Below are 22751 nucleotides of genomic sequence, written 5' to 3' on the forward strand. Positions count from 1 at the left end.
TTACAACAAAGTTACTTGTATAACGAAGGATTTTTACACTTCGTTAACATTAAGGCGTTCGACTGTATAGCTGCAGTGACGCACCGACGGGGGGTGATTCGGGGGTTGTAACCCCCCCCCCCCCCCCCCCCCCTGAGGCCGACTTAACCCCCTCTTTTGTTTAACCCCTTTTCTTTCCTTACGCATTTCAGTACTGCAACTAAGATGTAAGACGCGCAATCGTCTGCACACTCGCAAAAAGCGCATTTTTTGACAATTTCCCCCGAAGAAAGTGAAATTAGCGCTGTTTAGATGGTATTGGCAAACTGTCAACCCCTCCCCCCTGGCAGAGATCCTGGGTGCGCTACTGTATAGCTGCATAACGAAATTATTTTCAAACAGCTCACTGAAAGTGTTCGCGCTAGGATGATTTTTCTTTGAGTGTATACGACACTTTGAGAAAACTTTTCGTTGAGTACGCCTACTATAGCAGTGAAGCCCCGCCCACGCCCTCATAACCGCCAGCCACTGTTCCTCCGCGAGGCTGCAAATGGTTCGTACTTCAAACTTTCCCTGTTACGTAAATAAGGCGGTTTGGTTGGTAACAACTTTATTGATAGTCCTGCAGAGCTTAACTGCAAAAATTAAATTATAAGCGCGTAATTTTGTAGGTTTTTACTCGTCTATAATATAGTGGAATGTGCAAGTACGAGAAGTACAGTATAGTATCAAGTACGACGCCATTTTGAAAAGGTCGCAATACAACAATTTTATTTGCTTCCGTGATTTTTTTTTTTTTTTTTTACTTGGTGTAGAAAAGTGTAGCTCCACCCACCTACACGAAGCCATTTTTTATAGCTGTAGTGAAGCATGAAAAGTACACTTTGTACACTGCGGTTTAGTTGAGTGTAGGCAGCAGACGACACACAAGCAGGCTGGCGTTGCAAACGCGTGGCGCCATTTTGTCTGTGACTGTCGGCGTTGGTATAGCGACGATATTGAATATTCGCCGCAAGGGCGGTAATGAAGTGCTAGCGTGACCCCGTGTCACAGAGGAAGGTGAGGTAATCTTCCAAGAAGATAAAATTATCTAACTGAGGGTTGATGTGGGCTGTATCTGACTCAGCTCTGCATTATACGCATTGACAGGTTGTCTTCGTGCACCACGCATTCGCGATTTGTTGATGAAAGGAAACTCGTACATTGGAGTTTAGCTTTAGGCAAGGGCATATACGCAGTATAGTAAGTGCGAAGTCCGGCGAAGTGCGGAGTCGGGCGCTTTTCGTCTGCTGATGCAGAAGACGACGCGCATTCTGCTCTGATTGGCTACAGCCCAGCAAGCCAAGTGCAGCACTCGACGTCATAGTACAGTAAGTATATTCTAGGCACTGTAGCACTACACTTGCCTACACGAGCCCGCAGGCAAAAAAAAAAAAAGAAAGAAAAAAAAAGCCCTAGCATTCTCGACAGGAAAGTTCGGCCTATAAAGATCTTGCGGTTGCTCTGTTGTTACTCAAACAGGTCGCATTTTATGGTCCGGATCGCTCACTGCATCAAATGGCCCGCCTACTTGCACATGGCACCCACCAGCGAGTTTTGGAGCAAATCTCGAAGGCTATGCTTTGCTGCACAGCAAACGATGAAAGCGACCAGTGACGCCATAACCTCCTCGTTAGGACCATTAAACCAGAGAATTAGCCGAAGAGAACGTGACATTTTTCCCTCTTGAAAACCAGGAAAGTAACAGTGGCAAGTGTTCTGTCAAATGATCCGGACCAAAAATGTGATCTTGCTGAGAAATTTCAGAAAGAATAAAGCACTGGTTGGACCGATTTTTTTATTGCGGTCCTGTAAAATGGCTCTCTCTTTCCTAGTGTGCCTGCCATGCATGCTGCCATGCATGAAAGAAATTTTAAGAGAAATCATATTTCCTACTTATGCATAGGCCTAATTTGGGCCTCCAAGATTGTAAACTCTGAAGTAAAATATTTCTTTAAAAAACGTGATCAGCAATTCCTATTTTCAGTTGTCACTTAAAACTTGAGCATCAATTTATTATATTACTCACAACGTTAAGAAATTTTGAAGTTTTATTAAATGAGTAACACCCGCGATCACTACGCGCGACGGGCGCTGACATCGAAAACAAGCGAGGGCCGACGCATGCGCGATGCCTTCTTTTGGGTTCACGTGTAACGGAGCGAAAACATGGCGTCTCTCGTAGAAGCAGTTGCTGTTTCGGACAGCGGAGAGTATTTGGCGCATTCCAGCTCCGATGGCCGGCTAAAGTTATGGGACACGTCAACGGGCAGACTGAAGCAAGAGTACACGCCGAGCGCGCACCTCTCCGCAAAGTGCACTTGCCTGTCCTGGGGACCTACGCGGCAGGGCTTCGTAAGTGCGGCCTGTCGGTGTGACAGCCCCGGAAAACGTGATTTCTCTGCAAGTAGCGTATTCAGGTGTCACCGCTGCGTTGATTGTCACTTTCGAAGCAGTGTCGGTGCCGGCACGTAACACCGATCACCTGTGCGCGTGTCGAGAAGCCTTGGTTTATCCGGCTTTAGATTGTCGCCGCGGCCATGTGCTCTCCCGGAGCGCCGCGAAAGTGCGTACGCAGGATTCCTGCTGAGGGTCTCGTTTGCCCCTTCGACTGCACGTTACCTTTTGATTGCTGCGTTTGCGCCCGCATATATGCTAGTCGTTTTAGCTGAACATTGTGCGTACCGCGGTGGCACCGCCAAGTTGTGTCATGCGTGAGTTTCTGTTCCGCAGGCGACGCACAAGAAGAGAAAGCGGCAAAAAACAAGCGACGATGCAGCCGACGCCTTGTCTGAAGCCAGCCTCTTGGCGATGGGGACAGCCGAGGGAACCGTTCTACTGTACAGCCTCACCAGAGGGGATCTACACAGCGAGCTCGTAAGCGACCAACGCACGCACTTTTTCCCGCGAGCGAGTGTTAGCTATAGATGTCAATAAAAGACGTGATTTCGCTGTTAAACCGTTTGTAATTTGTTATAGCGATTGCGTCCGTTTCCCTTATATCTGCATCAGCAAAGTGTGTCATGCAGTGATTCACGTTTTCAGTGTTGTTATCCACTTCTGTTTGGACTAGAGCAGAGGAATGCAGTATTTTGAAATGAACAAGATATGCTTTGGCAAGACTAGTCGGAGGAAACAGTGGTTGACAGCAGCTGCTTTTTCCATTTGTCTAGACTTGACCTGATGGAGTGCATAGCAGGGATGTGTCATACATTGCATGTATGTGAGCTCCACTAAGAATGGAAAAGTTCTACTGTTGGCACACTGAGGAACCTACAGAAAGTGGCTGCACAATGTCAACTTAGCTAGAAAGGTGTACTAGCCAAAAGATGCCTCAGTGGTATGACCGCTTTATTGTACGATAGGCTCAGTGAGTTTTTTGCCAATTGTTGGTAGGTCGGTGTCAGCATGTGCTGATGGAGGTCCCGCCCTGTGGTTCTGCATGTAGCATTTCTTGTACCATCTGAAAGCACCCATGCTTTGACACCAAGTGGCAAAACTGTGTTTTAAATTTTCAGACAGGAGGCCACACAGCAGCTGTAAATGGCGTCTCATGGCACGCCAAGTCAGACTCGCTGTTCAGTGTTTCTGATGACCAGCACATTGTTCACTGGAGTGTCTCCTCATGCAAGGTCAAAAGGTATGCATATTTTATAAGTGCTGTGCATAGCTCGAACTGGAAACTTCAGGGCTCTGCATGCAGGGGTTTTGGTGCTGAGCTTGTCAGAACTTCTTATGCTTACCTGATAGCAATGCTCTTGTAGAACACATCGTTCAATTACAATATACACAAGGGAAGCTAGGTCGGGGGAAAAAAAAAAAAGACTTTCCTCAGATGTAAGCTAAACAAAAAGAGGCATTCGACTGCGTAAAGAATTGTATTTTAGTATGGTTTGTTGACATGTCAAAATAGACAGGAGTCTGAACTAGTTCTGAGCAACGCCTCAAAACTGCATGACCTCCTCAGCCTTTGCCTATATGATCTCTTTCGTAATGGGCAGAGGTTATGCTCTATGTGCCCTGATAAAATCGGGAACATCTTTTTAACTTCATGGTGCTGACCTTTCTTTAGCTATACGATGATAGGCACCTGTTTCGCTACACCATTGAAAATTTTGTTCCGTTGTTACCGTCATATTGTGACTGCGAGGTGACAATAAGTGGGTGGCATGCGAGGCTGTACATCATTCTCGATTCTAAGCCAACCCCCTGAGGTTTGCAAATGATTTTTCTAAATGAAGTGTCGGCCTACATTCACGTAAATACTCTGTCATTGGCACCTTGCAAGCATCTTTTTCATGCATAATTAGCAAATTGAACCAACTTTGCCTGCAAACACGCCATGCTAGACTTTATGCTCCTTCTTTGCAGCAAATGGAAAGCCGATCGTCACAGTGTCTATGCCGTTGCTGCCGTCGATGCCAACACAGTACTCACAGCCAGCAGCAGTATCAAGTGGTGGAATGTAGACACAAAATCAATCGTAATGGTGTGTAAAATTTTTTATGTATGCAACTGATGATGGTTCCTTTTAGTGCCTGCAATGCTGGTGACAAGATGTCTCTGAAAGGTCTTAACTAAGTGTCTTAAAGTTGCTTGTAATTTTACTGAATTGCCATAAATGGCTGTCTATGCCAGGCTGCACCATCTTTGTTACCTGTGGTACTGCTGAAGGGACCATTTTCATAACCTGTTGGCAGCGCTGTGGAAACGGCCATTCAGCTTGTCACATAAATGTGTACCTCTTCATCAGCTTTACAAGTTTTTATTTTTGCAATGTGCAGATACCATCCAATTAGCTTTATGGTCAGCATTTGAATAAATCTGCATAAGCTACACAGAAAATGTCAGTGTGATTGCATTGCACTTTTTGCACGCACCGTGACCATAGGTTGGTAAAATAAACATCACACACTCGGGCTTGCTCACAAAATACCTAAATACCCAACAACTCAAGACTCAACGAAATCACGCTCATCTGCTTCACCCATACCTGTTCTTACCAAGACCACTGCCTTATGAATGGCTTGTGCTTTGTTATTGTTCTGTACTCTGCAAATGGACCTGCCTCTGTGACTTTGGAACCAATTACTAAAGTGCATTGAAGAGGATTCCAAGTTTCATTGCAATGTAGCATTTGAAGACACAGAGCATGTCTTTTTTGGACGTACTTGCATTGTAGTTCGAAATCTTGTACTTAATATATATAGAAGGAGCATCTGCATGTATCTACAGATGGCTTACATGTTTAAGTTGCCCAAGAGCACAAATGGGACGACCTTGCTGCACTACAGTCCAATTTATAACAGTTGCTGCAGGAAGCTCCTCATAGGCTCTCTGCTCCAATGTCCCGTTTGAACTGGTCACTCGCCAATCAGTCGAGTTTGTGCCAGCAAATTGTTGGGCCTGAATTAAACCTACTTTTGCCTGTTCCTTCCCTCTCTTCTGCTGAGCAGAAGTTCACAGGTCACGTGACCGAGGTGAGACAGATTTTGCCCGTGTTTGTTCCCAGCAAGACCGGTGAAGGGAGGACCTACTTTCTGACTTGCGCGGCCAACGATCGGCAAGTGAGTGCATGGTGAGTCCGTCTGTCTCCCTTGTTGAAAAGAACATTGGGCAGAGGGAAAAAATGTACGCTTGGGCATCGTGCAGCCAGTTTCCTTTTGTTTGTGAAGAGTGCCTAGTGGGCAGTGTCTCATGAATAGCGTGTTACGCAAACCTCACCAGGAATTTCTTGGGGGGGGGGCACTTGCTGAAGGCCTTGACTATTTGAAGAAAGCACAAGTTTTTCAGTAATTATTTTCGGTAAAAATCGCAGTATGTAAATTGTGTGACGTTTTAGTTTTAGTGATTTTTAGTTTTGTGATGAATCTTCCTAATAGTGTAATATGTTTATACGGACGATTTGTATCAATATATTTCATTAATAAAAATTAAACGGCGCTACTCAGAGCCAAAAATAAAAAGACGTTTGGCCGATGTATGGTGCTGATCATAGGACGTGGGCACGGAAAGATCTGCTCAGTCTTGCACATGGTGAGCAGCTGTTGACAAGTTTCCTTGCCCAGTGGGGTGGCGAGAGCTCAGCCAAAAAACCTCCCCCCCCCCCTGGCTACGGGCCAGTTGAAAATACGCTTGTGTTCTTCAATCATGTACTGACTGTAATTTCTGCTTATTTGCCTTTAGATAAAAAATAAACATTCAGTTAAATTTTACAAAGTATCTTGCCTACTTCATGCTCAGCAACGAAGGACCGTCCTAGGACGTAAATGAGAAGTCAGGACAGGCTGAATAAGCCCACATCATTACAACCTCAAGCAATGCTGCGCACCAGCAAAGCCCTTAGACTGTTTATTAACCCGTCATTCTTCCTGGGAAGAGCCCCAATGCATTACAGTAGTACTGATTCATGATCACTGCAGTGACATAACAGTGGTCTTTGTGCATTGTTGTGTGTCTCTCAGTGCCAGATGGTCTTGGAACATTGCAGGCACCTTGAGAAAGGGGCCGGTTCGAGCTCGTTGGCCAACTTTGTGCTCTCGGAGGAAGCAGTACACATCAGCATTTCAAATACATCGGAGAACAGCAAGGTACGGGACAACCTCTGCAGTGGGCATTGTATCCTTTTTGTTGCTGTTGTTGTTTGTTATTCATTGTTGGTTGCACTGGTACCAAGCCTTAGACTGTTTTCTTGCAGACGGCACACCTCTCAGCAGTGACCAAGTCCGGTGCCCTGCATATATTTGAACTGCAGCTGAACGGGTAAGCTACTGTGGGATCCACTTGTATTCCCTGTGTCTGAGCTAGGATAGTAGTTTTATCGGCCATATAAACTTGTAAACATTCGCTTACTAACTAAATTAACAAGCATGGTTTCATGCGCGCTTAGGCGAACATGAACACCTCTCTTTCGGTAACTGCGGACACTCGCTCTCAAAGCGCTTGCATGAGGAAGAGCGGCGGCAGCAGTGACTGAATTGCCCTCCGTGCTACTTCTCGCTCCAGCGCGAACTAAGTGCTGCGAACACAGCGTACACGAAGCCATCAGCCCTTGGCACGCTTCGAATCTGTTCTCACTGAGGATTGCTTTCAAGATAGGGCCCGCTCAGCTGCGCCATACGGAAGTCACCAGCGGACTAGAGCACCCCCTGCTGCCTTGCACACGATCGAAGACGGTGCGCTTTCTCTCTTGCGTGCACGAGATCGAGCAGCCATTCTTCTTGACTCAACCTCGCACGCTTTCACTCGCACCCACAGCATACGGCAGGCGGCCACAATGTTATCGCACTTGGACTTTAAATGGAACATGGGGAAGATCCTTTGGAAGTAGCGGCACCTCCAGGGTACTGCTTGGTGGCATTTTATTCTAAAAAGGCACATTCTTTTAAATGTGCAGCTGTGTCGCTGTACGTGTGCAGCAGTGGCCCTCAGAGGATTAAAATAACATGTGAGAGAAATGCAGGACTATTAAGGTTCCTATAGGCTCTTGAAAAAAAGTACAATAACCTTTTGATTTACTTTGGTGTTGCTGTTAATGCTACATTTGTTATGTTGGGCGAACAGTGTCATTTTTGGTGGGATAAGAGCTTTGATCTTAATACTGTTACTCTCAAAGCGCTAGGAAACACATTGGTAATTCCCAAATTTGAACTTTTTTTTTGACACGCGTACTGCTTTATAAAGCGTTTTTGTTTATTTCAATGGGTTTTCTTGTGTATCAGTACACATGACCTTGCCTGTTATGTCGCGACCACTGCTGTTTTGTCCTATATCTACTCGAGGAAGCCAGGGTCCCTCAGGCTGCTAGCACAGCTTTTTATCCTGCTCTTCTCACATTCATCCTTGTTGCCAACAATGATTAATTGATTGATAGATTAAGGTGCATTTTAATATGCAGAAAAGAAGCTGTCTTCCTAGACCAAGTTAGCTTTGCCTGCTAGAACAAATTGGGGACGCAGTCTGTGTGTATAGCTTTGCCGGAAGTTGCGAGCAACGGTTTCTCCTGTTTTGAAAGGCCTTTGTTGTCAACCACCAGCGGGTGGTTGATGACAAGGTTTCGTTTTTGCGGGTTTCGGCTAAAATCCACTGCAGTGAAATATTTACGAATTTTCAAGTTCACAGCTTAGCAAATATGCCTTGTATGGTGATTATAAGGGATCACTGCACAGCAAGCCTGCTAAACAAAGGTTCCTTGCTATTATTCATGTTCACAGCTCATACATCTAGTAGGCATAAGGAAAATAGTCAAGACTGCTGGAATGAGGTGTGGAGGCTGTGTATGTGATGAGTCAGAGGTACCACAACAAAGGCATTGGTTGAAAGTCCCTTGTCGTCAACCGTTGCAGGCGCTGCAGGACGCCCGTGCAGCCCAAGTTCACCGTGCAGGTGGCCACCGAGACCCAGAATGGCCGGGCACCCAAGCCACAGCCAGTGGCCATCCTGGCCGCTGCCTTCAGCCCCACCGGTGATCGCCTTCTGCTCTGCTACAACAACTTCCTGTTGCCCAGCTTTGAGCATCTGGTGGGCAGCCATTTATTTCTCCCTTGTCATACTTGCCAGCTTTCCCACATTTTCCGTAAAGTTTACAATTTCGCGCTCGTTCTACGGTTTTACGAAGTTCTGCTCGCGAAAAATTTTCATTCGTCTGTCTTCGAACATTCTGTTTGGAGTCTTCTGTTAGTGAAAGGATGGCAGAGGGGGTACTCTTTTTTTTTTTATTGGACAAGTACGCTCACCAGCATAATTCAAATTAAAATGTGAAGGCCTGTTTCTTGGATAAAGTCCAGGCACGGCCTGTACGAAAGATTGTGTGTCCATTGGCGAAGGTTAGGCAGACGGCTGAGGTGGCTCAAGCTTTGTAGGTGGCTGGCACGCTGGCACCTGCCGTCGGGAGGCCCGGACAGGTTCTTAGGCGGCGGTCTAGTGTTGCCTCCGTGGCAGCTTCGGGACAGAAGGGACAGGACACGGGGAGTGCGTGCGCACCAAATGTATTTGGCTTCGAGGAGCAAATGTAGCTGAAAAGTGTCAATGTAGTCTAAAAACTACGCAAAAGATTGTTAATGAAATGCATGTGTGTCCCATATGCAGTATCCCACAAAAAGCATGTGCTCAGGACAAGAGTAAAAAAATATTTGCGCTATCATCTGCACTTTCCTTCCCCAGTGCAGTGAAATATTTACGAATTTTAAAGTTCACATCTTTACAAATATGCCTTGTATGGTAAATATTAGAGATAAATGCACAGCGAGCCTGCTAAGCAAAGGTTCTGTTTTCAGCTCATGCATCTAGTAAGGTTAAGGAAAATAGTCAAGACTGCAGGAATGAGGTGTAGAGGCTGCATATGTGATGAGTCAGAGGTACCATAATAAAGGCATTGGTTGTTTTGGCATGAGGAAGTGTTTATGCTTGATGCTAGGGGTGTAATATTATCGGTAATAGGTAATATTATCGAATATTCCATTGGATACGAATATTCGAATGGAATCGAATATATTGCTGGCCGTGCGGGAGCAAACACGGTTCTTAACATTTGTTTCTATCTAATCTAAAAATATTGGGGCCATCTGGTGCTGAATTTTCTGTTGAGTTCGTGCTGCTAGCGAAATTTCGCCTGTAAAGCACACTTAGCCACTAAACGTCTAAACCTTGCGGGAAAGTCAGCCTCTCGGTAGCAAGGTTCAGGCGTTTGCAGACAGCAAAAGTGAGGGTTTCTTTTTTTTTTTTTTTTTTCAAGGTTAGCCGTAATTCTGAGCTTGTTGCTTGACAGCAAGTGCGGTGAGTGACTACTGGCACAGGGTCAAATGCCTCCGAGCTTACGGGCATTTGTTGCGGTATAATAAGACATAGGCTGATGAGGACAGTGTGGGGCATTTCTAAATTTTCCAAGTTAGCATGGGCCAAATACACCATGTTTTAGTATAACGGCTTACTAGTCTAGTTTTTTAACATTGACAATGTAATTGCAATGTTCCAACATATTAGCCCAAATTAAGAGTAAATGCATGTGCATATCATTATTCAATGTTCGAAGGTCGGTATCAGATTCGTATTAGAAATTTTTGATATTTGCCCACCCCTACTTGATGCTGTCTCATATCGGCACATATGAGACATTGCACATATGGCATGTTTTAAAGACTCCTGGAGATGCTTGCATCAGGGGCATGCCCTTCCCTCTTGTTCTGACACGTTCCTTTTGATTTTCAAGTATATCACGTGTCATTTATTCCAGAACGTCGCAACAGATTTGCGTGAACAAACATGGCTGGTCCGGCAGGTGAAGCCCCCTGTTTCCTGCGCTGTGGAGGATGGCGTTTCCCAGGTTAGTACCAGCGGTTGTTAACATACTGCTGTGCCACCGCTCCTGTGCCTACGGAGATATTGCGAAGATATGTAGTGGTGCTGCTGTCCGAGCAGTGCCTGCTAATATCATTTGTTGCACTCCTTTTTATAGTAATAATAAAAAAAAGCTATAATGACCGCTTTTAAAATACTAATACTCATTTGAACTGTTTTCTTAACACCCAGTTGTCGCTGCCATTAATACCAAATGACACTCGGTGAAGCAATGTGCCCTCACTCAAAGTGACCCTAGGTTTATCATTCTGTCTGTGTATTATCGTAGTTGGTAATGTGGAGTTAGTGCTTCCGCATATTTCTTCAGCAGGGGCACTAAGCCCGTCATAAGAATGGGATGGCAAGTACTGTCAAACCCACTTGTAACAACATTCAAGTGCCAAAAAAATTTCATTGGTTTAACCGATAGTTGTTTTAGCCGGTTCGCACATAAAAAGGAACAGAGGGGACAGACATGAAAACATTTTAATTTGACAAAATACTAGTACAGTCGAACCCAATTATAGCATTACCGGTTTTGACAATACTCGGATGTAACGTAGAAGTGCTCCTTGCTGGGCCAGTTGGTTCGTACTGATCCTTGAGGAAACCAGTGAAAAAATCAGGTGCAAACACTTGAGGTATCTCTTCTTTCCTTCGATTTTGCGTCTCCTTGTTTCGCTGGTTTTCTCAAGTATCGGATGTAACTGAGCAGCCTTGGCACTGTGAACTTTGGTGTGTTCTGTGTCAAAATAAACTGCTTACAATGTACCCATGCTGTGTTATTAGCTATAGCAAGTAAATCTGGCTACTGCTTGTCTGCGCTGAAAGAAAAAGAAACACGAAATCCTGGAAAATAAATACTAAATGCATGAGCCACTGCTCTTGCCTTATTTTCTTTCTTTTTTTTTCTCCACCACGATTTTATTTGCCATGCATTGGTTCAGGATGTCCCTTATACATTTCTTACCTTTGGGGCTCTTTTGTGTGCTTCAGGTCAAGCAACCAGTGCTGCCCAAGAGGGAGGTGAAGACGCTGGCCCCCGGCCATTTGGCACCCAGTATTGGCAAGCACAAGACACCGGCTGACTCTATGGGACAGGTGAGGTTTTACACAGGGTTCGTTGTGGTCTTTGGAAAACCCTCGCATGTCAAACTGCCATTTTCAAGGCCTTGAAAGCCCTTAAGGTTTCCTTAAAAACTTCTCATTTTTGGTTTTTATTATGCCTAGCGAATATTATACAGTCGAAACTTGCGATAAGTGTTTCTGGCACTGTGTCAAGCTCGTTATCAGTGCCAAGAGCGCTGCCGGCCGTATACTTCGAGGGGTTCGATGCCGAAACGAGCCAAGTCTCGCGAAAGCGAAACTATTTCCGAAAGTGATTGCCCGAGAATCAAGTTATTCGTGCCGTCGAGCTCGTTTGAGTTTAAGTACTTCTTAAAAGACTGCATAGCCATTTCATTCGGGGAGAGTACCAGGCCACTACGAGGCCCTTCCAACCGGCCCCGCATTTATCACCAGAGAATCGTCGACTCATTGACATCGAGCTGCGGCGGAGTTTCCCAGCTTCTCGGCCATCAAAATTAATCGTACTGGCCATCATACTGAACACTCTATGCGAATGAACGTAGTCGAAGCCTGAAAAGCCGCAGGGTAACGCAGCACCGTAACCTTAACACCAGCCACAAGCACAGCAAAAAATCGCGTCGATTCAAAAAAAAAAAAAAAAAAAGTTTGGCTTCAGTACTTAAAAGTACAGGTTGCCAACATAACGTTAAAAACCGCCGAACTTAGAATATTTGTTTCAAAATCGTAAATTTTGCCGTTATTTGAATGTAACGCGACGGTCAAGTTCAAGCAACGAAAATCGTGAAAAAAACTCGCGTTACAATCTAGCAAATAGGGTAGCTTCACAGGTAGCCCTCTGCAGCATCACAAATAAAATGTTCCTACCTAGGATGCACTGTGGAAATAAACAAATTGACAAGTGCATTGCAGCTCCAGGAGACTACTTTGAAGGTGACTGAATTGTTTTTCCTTTGAAAGGGAATAAGAATGTTTATTTAGAGAAAGTTTTGGTTATTTTTGGGTTCCCACGCTTAGCTGCCGATGGTTCTTCTTCCTCATTCCCCACACAGAAACAGGCCTGCCATGATGTCTGATTAAAGAGGCCATTTGAAATAGCTAACTTGCTTGGAAACTAAGCAGAACGTGGGCGGTTTCTTGGTTTGTAGGACTGTAGTTTCTCTATTCTAACATTTGTGGCATCACGAGTGTAATGCTTGGCACTGCACTGCATAAAAGTGCCTCGTTATTGGGCTTTAATCTTGCTCAATTTGATTTTTTCACAGATATTTAGTACATTCACGAAGGTTGTTTCATAGTGGAATCTATGCAATAAATAATGGCCATGCCGGATGCAAGTCATCATAGGTCCATTCGATTCACCCGCTTTTCCCTGGTTCAGGAGTTGCTGCACCTAGCTGTTCATTTTACCAGTGTAATATGCGGCCGTCTGTATATCGCCATTCATTTCACACAGTGCGTGGCTCGTGCATGAGGTGCCAGGACGGTTCTGCCCAAACACGCGCAGATCTGGCAGTGAACTGGAATGGACTACTAGTTCACGAAGTGCAGGGCAAATCGAACTAATCTTATGAATGCCATTGATGTTTCGGGAATTCATGGCTCAGACGAACAGCGCTCAACTTGTCAACTAGGCTAGAGCTGCAAAGTTTGTGCAGGGGTGTGACGTTTTCATGTGGCACTGGCGCAGCTGCCCATGGAGGAACGGCTGCTGGCCGTCGCACAGGCAAGCGGCAAGGAGCCCCCGCGCGCGGACAACCTGTCGCAGCTGCTGCTGCAAGGCCTGCAGAGCGAGGACCCCAGGCTGCTAAACGTGAGGCTTTGCCTTTCTCTGCAGTGACGTCTCTTGTTGTTCTGGTGTGACCACGTATTCACTCGAATCTAGGTCAGCCTCAATTGTAGGCCATTCTCAGAAATTTGAAAGGTCGGGAGCAAAAAAAAGAAAAAGAAATTCACGAATCTAAGCTTATGCGAAAAGAGTTTGACTGCGAAAAGAACATGTATTTTATTACAGTTTTCACCACTCTTCACAAGCACGTGCCATATTCACTTGTCGTCGTCACAAACATCGCTGGCCTCTTTGTCACTGATTTCTTCCCACGGTACACTCCCTTGCCGATGCTATGTTTAAATAAAATGGCTCACACCAAACAGTCAGCTGCAATCATAGCCTCCGCGATGGGGCGGCATGCTACCAATTCTCGGAGGCTATGCTGTAATATAGTGCCCAGAATATTGTGGCCGCGAGCTCGTGTCAGTGTCTTGGGATATTTTTTGGTTCTAGAAAATGTATCGGCCTACATTCGAGTACATATGTTGTGTTGTCGCCACCTTAATTGTTAGGCCATGTGAAAGCCTTCTGCGCAAATAGGCCTTGCCATTGGCTACAGTTGGAACAAGGGCTTTGGGGACATTTGCAAGCAGGCCAGGTCCTGTACCTTTGCTGTGCTCTATTTCATACTCTCCGGGCAACGGTGGAAGCGAAGTAAGTAAAATTAGTTGTAGAAATCTTTTGCTCTGTGCTTCTCACAGCAATATAGCTTTTGGTTAGTGACATCTGTTGAACAACTTCATGTATTACAACTGCAACATTGCAGCTCATGTTGTGTCAAATCATGTATTGTCCGTGTGCCTTTTCTTGCTTCCACTATGTGGTGCACTATGTTTTTGTGGCGAATACAAGGTGTGCACTTTTGCAAGGTCTGCAAAGAGAGCAGTCTTGTGACTAATTCATTATACTCAAATGCATGGCATATAGTCTCAAAGGAGACTGTATGCCATGCGTTTCAAATCCGCGCACATACCGTATTTACTCGATTCTAACGCGCCCTCCATTGTAACGCGCACCCGTTTTCCGTGACCGGGGGAAAAAAAAAAAAAAGACCTTTATAGTACCGCGCACATCATGCTTTCATACAGAAATACAGCTTTCTCTCATTTGGAAAAAAACCAAAGATTTACTCCCGATGCACTAAAGTTGCGATGAATAAAAAAAAGTCGCAGTTTCGCCCGAAAGGCGAAGCATCGCTTGCAATAGCAAATTAGTAGACAGCTATGCGAAATAAGGATAGCAGTTTTATCGGCCATATAAACTTGCAAACATTCGCTTACTAACTAAATTAACAAACACGGTGTCACGTGCGCACAAGCAAACATGAACAAATCTCGCTCGTTGACCACGGAAACTAGGTGTCAAAACACGAGTGACGAAGCGCGGCGAGCGAATTGTCCTTTGTGCTAGCACGCCTCTTGCTTCAACGCGAAATATAAGCGGTGAAAACACAGCGCATGGCCGACTCTCCCCATCGCAGATCGCTTTCAAGATAGGGCTAAGGCGATCGTATCGCCGAGTGGATCGTTGCATAATACGTTCCGCTTCAGTCCACTGAAACCCTTCCGCATTGCTTTGCTGGCAAAAATTCTCTCTTCCTGTTTGTGCCAGTCCCGCATGCTAGTTTCGGATTAGCGGAACACTCGTGATGCGGCCCGATTTCCGTCCGTCTCCACGTACATGATCACTTTCCTTTTAAATGTGGCATCGTGATGAACTCGGCAGTTCATGCTGATAGAGCAAACGCAGAAAACGGGAAGACAGGCGGTAGACTAATGCCTAAGCACAAGTACTGCAGCACATGGTGAAAGTTACGGCAGCTAGGCTCGAAGCGCACACGAGGTGTCCATTTTGAAATGCCGATGGCTACATAGTAGCGCAGATTTAGGGTCGTACTCTACTCTAATGCGCACGCAATTTTTGGACCTGTTTTATAGGGAAAAAAGTGCACATTAAATTCGAGTAAAAACGGTACTTCTTGTAGGGATGCCCTCTTTGTGCACCTGAAAGGACAATGCAGCTAAACATGCCAAAGAACGCTCTTAGGCACAGCCAGTACCGTTGAAACACAGAATGCTGTTGAAGCACACTGGATCTGTGCCGCGTGATCGCGATCCTACGGGATACAATGATGCCATCGTCGGCAGGAGAGCCACTAGTGCCATCTATTACCCGCTTGCGGAAATTAATTGGCATGCAGGAGTGTCCTCCAAGATTGCAGTGGCATGCCAACACAATCCAGAGGCCCATGCAGATATGTATGCACAGGATGATTAGTAAAACATTCTTTTTTTTTTTTTTTTTTTTTCGTCTTGAAAATTTTTGCACTTCGAAAATTCTCTAAAAATTGTTGCACCACATGTGATGTGACCCCTCAACTTGCCTTTTTGCTTGAAATAAAAGGTATCAACCCCCTAGCCTTGGCTTGGGAAGAAGCCTTCTTGAAGTACCATATTTATTCGATTCTAACGCACCTTTGAATGTAACGCGCATCCGATTTTCAGTGACAGAAATTCGAAATGCAATGCCCTCCTGTGTTCACTTACCAGTTTCTCACGGTAAGAGAGACAGAGAGAGGGTAATGGCGATTTGTTCTCACCTGTGAAAAGTAAGTTTATTGCATCCGAGTGACAGTAGTCGGGGCATAACTCTTCTTTGCAGTTGAAAGTCTCCTTATCACTACTATCGACAGCCCCAGAGTATCTCGGCTTTGGTGCTGTCTATGGCACTTATGGTATCACATGTCTTAAACATTTTGCACCCCACAGCTGCCACAGCTCCCTGAGTTGCACATGACGTGTGGATTAGATTCTAAAAATGTTAATGCCAAAGATGATAGTGTGTCACTTTTCAGTTTTGGTTTCATACTCAAATCTAAGAGGCACATTTTTAGTAAATTTTTTCGAAAAAAAGTGCATGTTTCAATTGAGTAAATACAGTATGTTGTGTTTGGGGGTGAATGGAGACTTGACTGGCACACAGATAGTTGCCATTTCCCAAACCAACACTCCTTCTTTTTATTTTTTTATGTTTAGCCATCAGGATCACGGGGAAGGTTTGCAGGTGACCTGTATTACTGTTTTTATTATGCTGGCTCGGAATGCAGCCTTGCACACTTTCTGACTGCCATTGAAATAACGGAAAGGGCCTTGGGTTTCAGAGCGTGCTCCAGCGGACGGATGAAGCGCTGCTACGCAACACGGTGCGGAGGTTGCCCCTGTCCAGTGTCTTGTCCTTGTTGAAGGAGCTGCAGCAGCGGATGCACAGCCGTGGGTCCGGGTCAGTTTGTAGTTTATTTACATTCTTACAAAAGATTGATTGAACCCATAGCCATAGAGGAGAGGGTTCAAGAATGCAAACAAGGAAGTCATAAAACTGCAAACACTCATTTATGCAAAACTATAATATAATTTCACAAATGCAACTTTAATTAAGAATTACATAAGTTTTTACAACGAAAGTCCAATTTGTTCTCAAGTTTTAGATTAGTAGCTACAAAATTAAAGATAAAATGCTCCTGTAATTTCTAACAATTTCCTGTAATATATATTTCTTGCGCAAGGCTAATTAAAATGCTTATTACATGCAGCTCTTGTGCTATACACTGGCAGCGTAAGTATGCTGACGTGTAGCGGATAATTATTCATCGTTAATCTATGTAATGCGTACGGTGGCTTCATTGTTTGTCTGGACATTTTGTGACCTGCCTTTTGGTTGCTGCAGGGTGTACCCTTACATGAAGTGGACCAAGATGGTGGTTTCAACACACACCTCCTACCTGATGACGGTGAGTAGCCCACATAGAAATCTCTATTTAATTGAGGACGTTATTACAAAACTTTATTTAAAATTTGCCGGCGAAATTCCCTGGGCCTCTCTTATCTTGATGGACTGTTATGTCTTACCAGCTCACCTAAGCTTCAGCTTGCACCAATTGCCCACACTGCATCAGATCTGCATGATTTGCAACTTTTCTGTCCATCTGCAAGAAAATAATTTTTCTTCCTGGCGTTCTGCAACATTGTTTTGTCGGTTTTCAGTAAAAGGATTGAGCCCCGGCTTGGGTTACGTTGGAGACATAGATTACCATAAACACCAGAATATAGGTTGACCCTCCAAACCTTAATTTTTAAAATAAAAAAAACAAGCAATATAAACCAGTAAAAACGATCTGTATGTAAGACAGGGCTCAGCTTTTTGCCGCGGTTTATTGAAAAAAACTTTGACCTATATTCCGGTTTTTACGGTAGATTTTGAGTTGTGACCAGTTCGTGTAGTTCGTCTTGGTTCATTAGTACGTCTCGTCTCACCTCTTAATGGGATGGGACAGAACAGCAGAGATGCCCAACAGAGAATGCTTCCTCTTCGTGCAGTGTAAGGAGGCCAGTACACTGCTCAACCCGCTGCTTGAGCTGCTCGAAGCTCGGACCGAGATGTTCGAGAAGGTCTGCAGGCTCAGGGGCAAGGTGGACCTCATCATGGCACAGGTACATTCCTTTTCCCCCTTTCATGCCATCTTGTCTGGCTGAGACATGGTGTCTGACTGAAAGTGCTTTTTATTTAGCTTTCATTATGGTGCATTCGTAGATCTGCGTCTTTTTTTTGTTCTGGTGCTCAGGAAAGTGGCATTCTTTGGTTAGCTTTGTCATCCATAGGTAACGCAGCAATCGGCTAAGCCTCCACTTCTGAAACGTAGGCCTTATTGGTGGAGTTTGATTGAAGAGCTGTGAGCAACCGCTGCACTTTGGCTGGGGAGTACGACACACTAGCGTGTCCCAACCACAATCACTCCGTTAAATACGGATTGTACCATGGTGGTACAATCAGATCGGTGTGTCAAAGTCTTGCCACTACAGTGGAACCTCGTTGAGCCGTACCCGCTTAAGCCGTAGTTTCTTATTAAATGTAGTTGAGACGAATCCCCGACTCTACTACCCTTTAATTTAATGTGCTTAGTACCCGCCTAAGCCGTAGCGGTACATCGTGCACTTGTCCGTTAATGCGTAGTTGCAGTCTCGCGCTCCTTCGGCCAACCAGTTCTGCACGGAGCACACCAAGTGCGAGCTATGCGTTGCATGCATACGCACGGATCTCCATGGCCATTGCGGAGCCTAGCCTCAGAGTCGCGGCGCGCACAATCTCAGACTAGTAATCTTGGAGGCCACAGCGGAGTGACCTAGCGAGATCCCGTTGTCTGCGAGTGCTCTCGCAAGATCCTGCGTGACGTCGTCACCGGCGAGAGCAGTCAGAGCTGCCGCGGAAGTGCGCACATGTGTACGGTTGTTATGTTCGCTGGCCACAATACTTGTGTACTGAACTTCGCGACAGTGATTTGCGGATGCGGCATGATCATGACAGGACTGCCTGAACTTCGCGACAGTGATCTGTGGATGCGGTGTGATTGTGACAGGACTGCACAATGTTGAACAGGCAAGTGAAGCATCGTGTGATGAACATCAAAGAAAAACTGGAGATCATCAATGCTATCCAACGTGGGAGCAAAGAAGTCCGTGTTGGCATGGGAGAAAGGCCTGCCACTGAGTACTGCTTGTGGCATTTGGAGAGTGAGAGAGAAGGTGCTGAATGGTGCCCAACCTCAACCGTTGCCGTTAAGGAGCTCAAGTTACCCTGACGTCAAAGAGGCTTTGGTGCGTTGGCTGAGAAATGCGAGGGCAAAAAACTTGCCTGTGACTGGACCCCTTCTCGCCGAGAAAACGCGCTGTGCTTCGCCACACAGATGGGCCATAACAGTTTTGTTTGCAGCAGTGGCTGGCTCGTGAGATGTAAGACGCGGTACAACTTAACCACAAAGGTTGTTTCCGGTGAAGGTGCAGAAAAAAAAAAGCTTTGACCTTCATTTTCTCTTCTGATAACCAATGCTGCTTAAAATAACTGCTCAAAATTACTGAAAACAGAGTTTTGTGAATTAGAACAACAAACATTGATTCACTATGATTTACAAACATCGCCTTCTTATCAAGAACCAGTTTCAAGTACCTATCAACATTCGTTTTTGCTAGCACATGCTTGGAAGTTGCCAATGCTTGAAATTTTTGGAAAAATAATATAACTTGCTTCTATGGCCTGTGCATTTACTCAGTTCTGTACGCATACTGTTTGTTAAAATTGTTTTAGCATTAAAAGGGCCCTGACAACGCATAACAAAGTTGTGAAATGTATTTGCCGTAAAAATGCACCATCATAGTAATATTTTGGAGCAAGAACTATTTGAGTGCATTTTGTAGAAACAGAGTTTCGGCACCCTTCATTCCCTCCGTGGTGCCCACAACACTCTGCCCACTGCACATCACCATGGCACGCAGCTTCATTTTCGTTTTGGTTGTTCACGCGAAAAATCACTACTTCCTGTTTTTGTGCATATGATTTGCTAAACTCTGAGGCTGTCCATTGACTTAAGGTTGAGTCACCATAGAGTTTGCTCTCACGGTGAGCGGCTATCGGTCAAATGTATTAAAAGAAACTGCGTAGGCTTTTCTCCGGGGCCAACTTGCGTAGTATGCCTTGCCAGTAGCTGCGACGAGCTGTTTCTCAGCCTTCAGACTTGCTGGGTGTCATCCCTTTGCACCCGTGAAAAGTGCGCGACACAGTTTCTACAACTTTGGAAACATGTCAATCTTCCTTTCTCATGTCCCTTCACAATGGCCTCCATCACACTGTTGTGCAGCCTAGTTACGTAAAACCTTTTAGTAAGGCAGTTAGTCTGCTTCATTTCTTGCAGGTCTGTCGTTGCAATGTTTCTCTTGCACCCCTATCTGAAATAAAAAAAAAAAATTTTTTTATTAACACAAGTTCATGCTGGTCCTTGAAACCCTTGAACGGTGAAACTGCCATTGTCAAAGCCTAAAGCCCTCAAGTTCCATGAAGTGCTTGAAAATGCTTGAATTTTGGTTTTGGCTAAGCTTAGTGGATTTAATCTGTGTATCTGACCAAGGAGGGTTGTGCAAGTCGTGAGTCCAGTCAATCCAATCCGATTATTATCTTTGCGGTAAGGAGCCATCGTGTTCTGGTTGCGGTTTGTGCAACAAAGGCTTAGCAAGCACTTTTTATTATCTTGTTTTGTGTGCAATAAAAATGTTTGCCCATTGTTTTGACAGCGTTCTCTTTTTAAGCTGTCCGGCATCATAGTGCTCTAATCCTCTAATTGTCAAGGCCTTGAAAAAAACCTTGAAAACCATCTCTATCTTTTTGTTAAAGTTCATGCAAACCGTGTTATTTTATTAATATGAATGAAATGAGCAAGTTGGTATCAATTCATGCTGATACCATGTTCTCTGTTAGAGGATTAAAGTTTAACGGTGGTTGTTATGCCTCCATCCACAGGTGTCAACAAGGCATGAGGCTGTGGAATTGCCTACTGAGCCTCTCTGCCTCGTGAATGATGGTATGCATTCTTTTCTTGCCAATTTTTTCGAGTAAACTTAAATTTTCAACAAGCATCTCATTTTGTGGAACACTACTGTGACTGTGAACTGGTTCTTTTTTGCCCCCCCCCCCCCCCCCCCCTCTCTCTTGAAGACTCGTCAGATGATGACATGGACCAGGACCCAGAGGGCCAAGACACCGATGAAGAGGAGGTCAGTACACAGGACTTTTTGGGGCATATGTGTTCGTGTCATGGCATTTTTTTCACACACGTGACGGATGTCTTCGGCTTGTAATGTTAGCCATTCATTAAAGGCCAAGGCCAACAAAATTTTAGAAAGCCTAACTTCAGATAGTGTAGACTAGAGCAGCTTCCGTGCAAAATTTCAAATATGAACGAATGTATTGCTAAAAGCTCACAGAAGTGTTTTTTTTTTTTTTTTAGTACTGATACTGGGGGAGAAATTAAATAAAGCTACGTCATTGCTGCTTGCTGAAAGTCATGCATGACCTAGAGTGCGTGACTTCTTAGCATGATGAGTCGATGACCTACGAGATTATGCAGTTGCTCGATTTGCTGGGACTAGGTGCTTTGTAAGAGCTTCTAATAAGAAAATTAAATAATTGCCTTGCCCTGCTGCTTTGCCAAGGTTGTTTCAAATGTATATACGTACTACTCACTTATAACCAGTAAAACAGTTAAATTTTGTTGCCCTTTAACGGGACACTGAAGAGAAGTGCTTTATCAGTCAAGACTGGAAATGTATTTTTTCAAAGCTTCATTTTCATCAATTTCACAGGAGAAGATTGATTTACTATAATGGGAAATAAAGTTTCAGTTTCATGCTGAAACCACAGTGCCGGTATCAGTGTGACATGATGGATTTCAATGTATTTTCTTGTACTGGTGCCATTATGACTTGGTAAAAGTTTTTGAAACTTGCTAAGTTCAATCTCTTGCTCTTTTAAAATACATTGTAGTCCATCTTGGAGACCCCTTTTGACTAGGCACCTAATTGTTTCTTTTTCTGTTTTTGACATGGTCTGCTCACAACCCTGGTGAGGCTTACCTAATGCGACTCTTTTTTCTCTTTCTCTCTTGTCATGGTCTCTGCTGTTTGCAAGGATGTCTCCTGTGCATGTGAAGTTCACGCAAAATTTAGCAGAGCTGTTAATTGTCTCCTTGTTTCAGAGCAACATCTGGGAGCTGTCAGACGGTGAAAGAAGCCAGAGCGAAGCAGGCGAGAACTCTGGTGTAGAAGATGGGGAAGCTGGTTCTGAGCAAGAAAGCAGCCAAGACGAAGATGATGGTTCGGACATTGCATGACAGCAGCAGATGTGCCATGTACAGATCAAAGACGTCTTGTAAAAATATACAACTCTCATTGCACCAATTAAAGAAAAGCAGCCGTGCATTAGTGTTTGCTCGTGTGTCCTGTTTGCTGTTTGGTCCACATTTGTCCGTTTATCTCGGAAGACAAGTTCTGCTGTCCTTACTGCAGAACTGGCCATTTTGGAGGTTCTGCCTGCTTTGAGCCAGAGGTTGCATCAGTGAGTTCTCTAGAAAAATTTATATTTAGCTAACCTGATTTTTCAAATCTAATTGAGCTACAACCGTACATTTTCCATGATGGGAGATGGCACTGTAGTGCATCAGTTTTGCCCTATATTTACGGTATTTTCTTGCGAAAGCTGTGTTCTCTGTAAATTAGGGGCGTTAGAGCACCGATATCACTTTAACCTGACTAACTTGACGATGGCCTGAGGGTTGGTTAGCCAATATAAGCGCTCGAAGCTTATTGCAGGCACCAAAAGCGTTTGACCTCACAATGAAAAAAAATATTAGTATTTACTCTTTATTTATCGTTAAATTTTCAGTTGACACGGTTATCTTCCGGAGTTGTCAATGAAAAAGCCTCTTGATGTTCTCATTACACTTCGCAAGTAGCGTAAACCAATCTCGAAGGTCATTTTTTGCCACGCAGCACACGACAAAAGTGACTAGGTGACGTCAAAGCCGCCATCTTTAAAACATTGCTGTGAGAAGTTTGTTAGATGAAGAGAATTTAACGTTATTTTTTTTTCCTTGAAAGCCAAT

General features: G+C 44.6%; 1 protein-coding gene across 1 annotated transcript; it reads left to right on the forward strand.

Moving 5' to 3' along the window:
- Positions 1–2145: 2145 nt before the first annotated feature.
- LOC119457627 (WD repeat-containing protein 43) lies at positions 2146–22078 on the forward strand. The gene is made up of 17 exons (XM_037719260.2): positions 2146–2373; positions 2752–2895; positions 3537–3658; positions 4390–4507; positions 5475–5596; positions 6509–6608; positions 6716–6780; positions 8364–8538; positions 10250–10339; positions 11350–11454; positions 13130–13252; positions 16431–16549; positions 16994–17057; positions 17644–17757; positions 20612–20672; positions 20807–20865; positions 21846–22078. The coding sequence occupies exons 1-17, from the start codon at positions 2188–2190 to the stop codon at positions 21978–21980; spliced, it is 1902 nt and encodes a 633-aa protein (XP_037575188.1). The 5' UTR covers positions 2146–2187; the 3' UTR covers positions 21981–22078.
- The last annotated feature ends 673 nt before the right edge of the window (positions 22079–22751 follow it).

This window comes from Dermacentor silvarum, chromosome 7 (genome assembly GCF_013339745.2).
Source record: "Dermacentor silvarum isolate Dsil-2018 chromosome 7, BIME_Dsil_1.4, whole genome shotgun sequence".
Classification (NCBI taxonomy): domain Eukaryota; kingdom Metazoa; phylum Arthropoda; class Arachnida; order Ixodida; family Ixodidae; genus Dermacentor; species Dermacentor silvarum.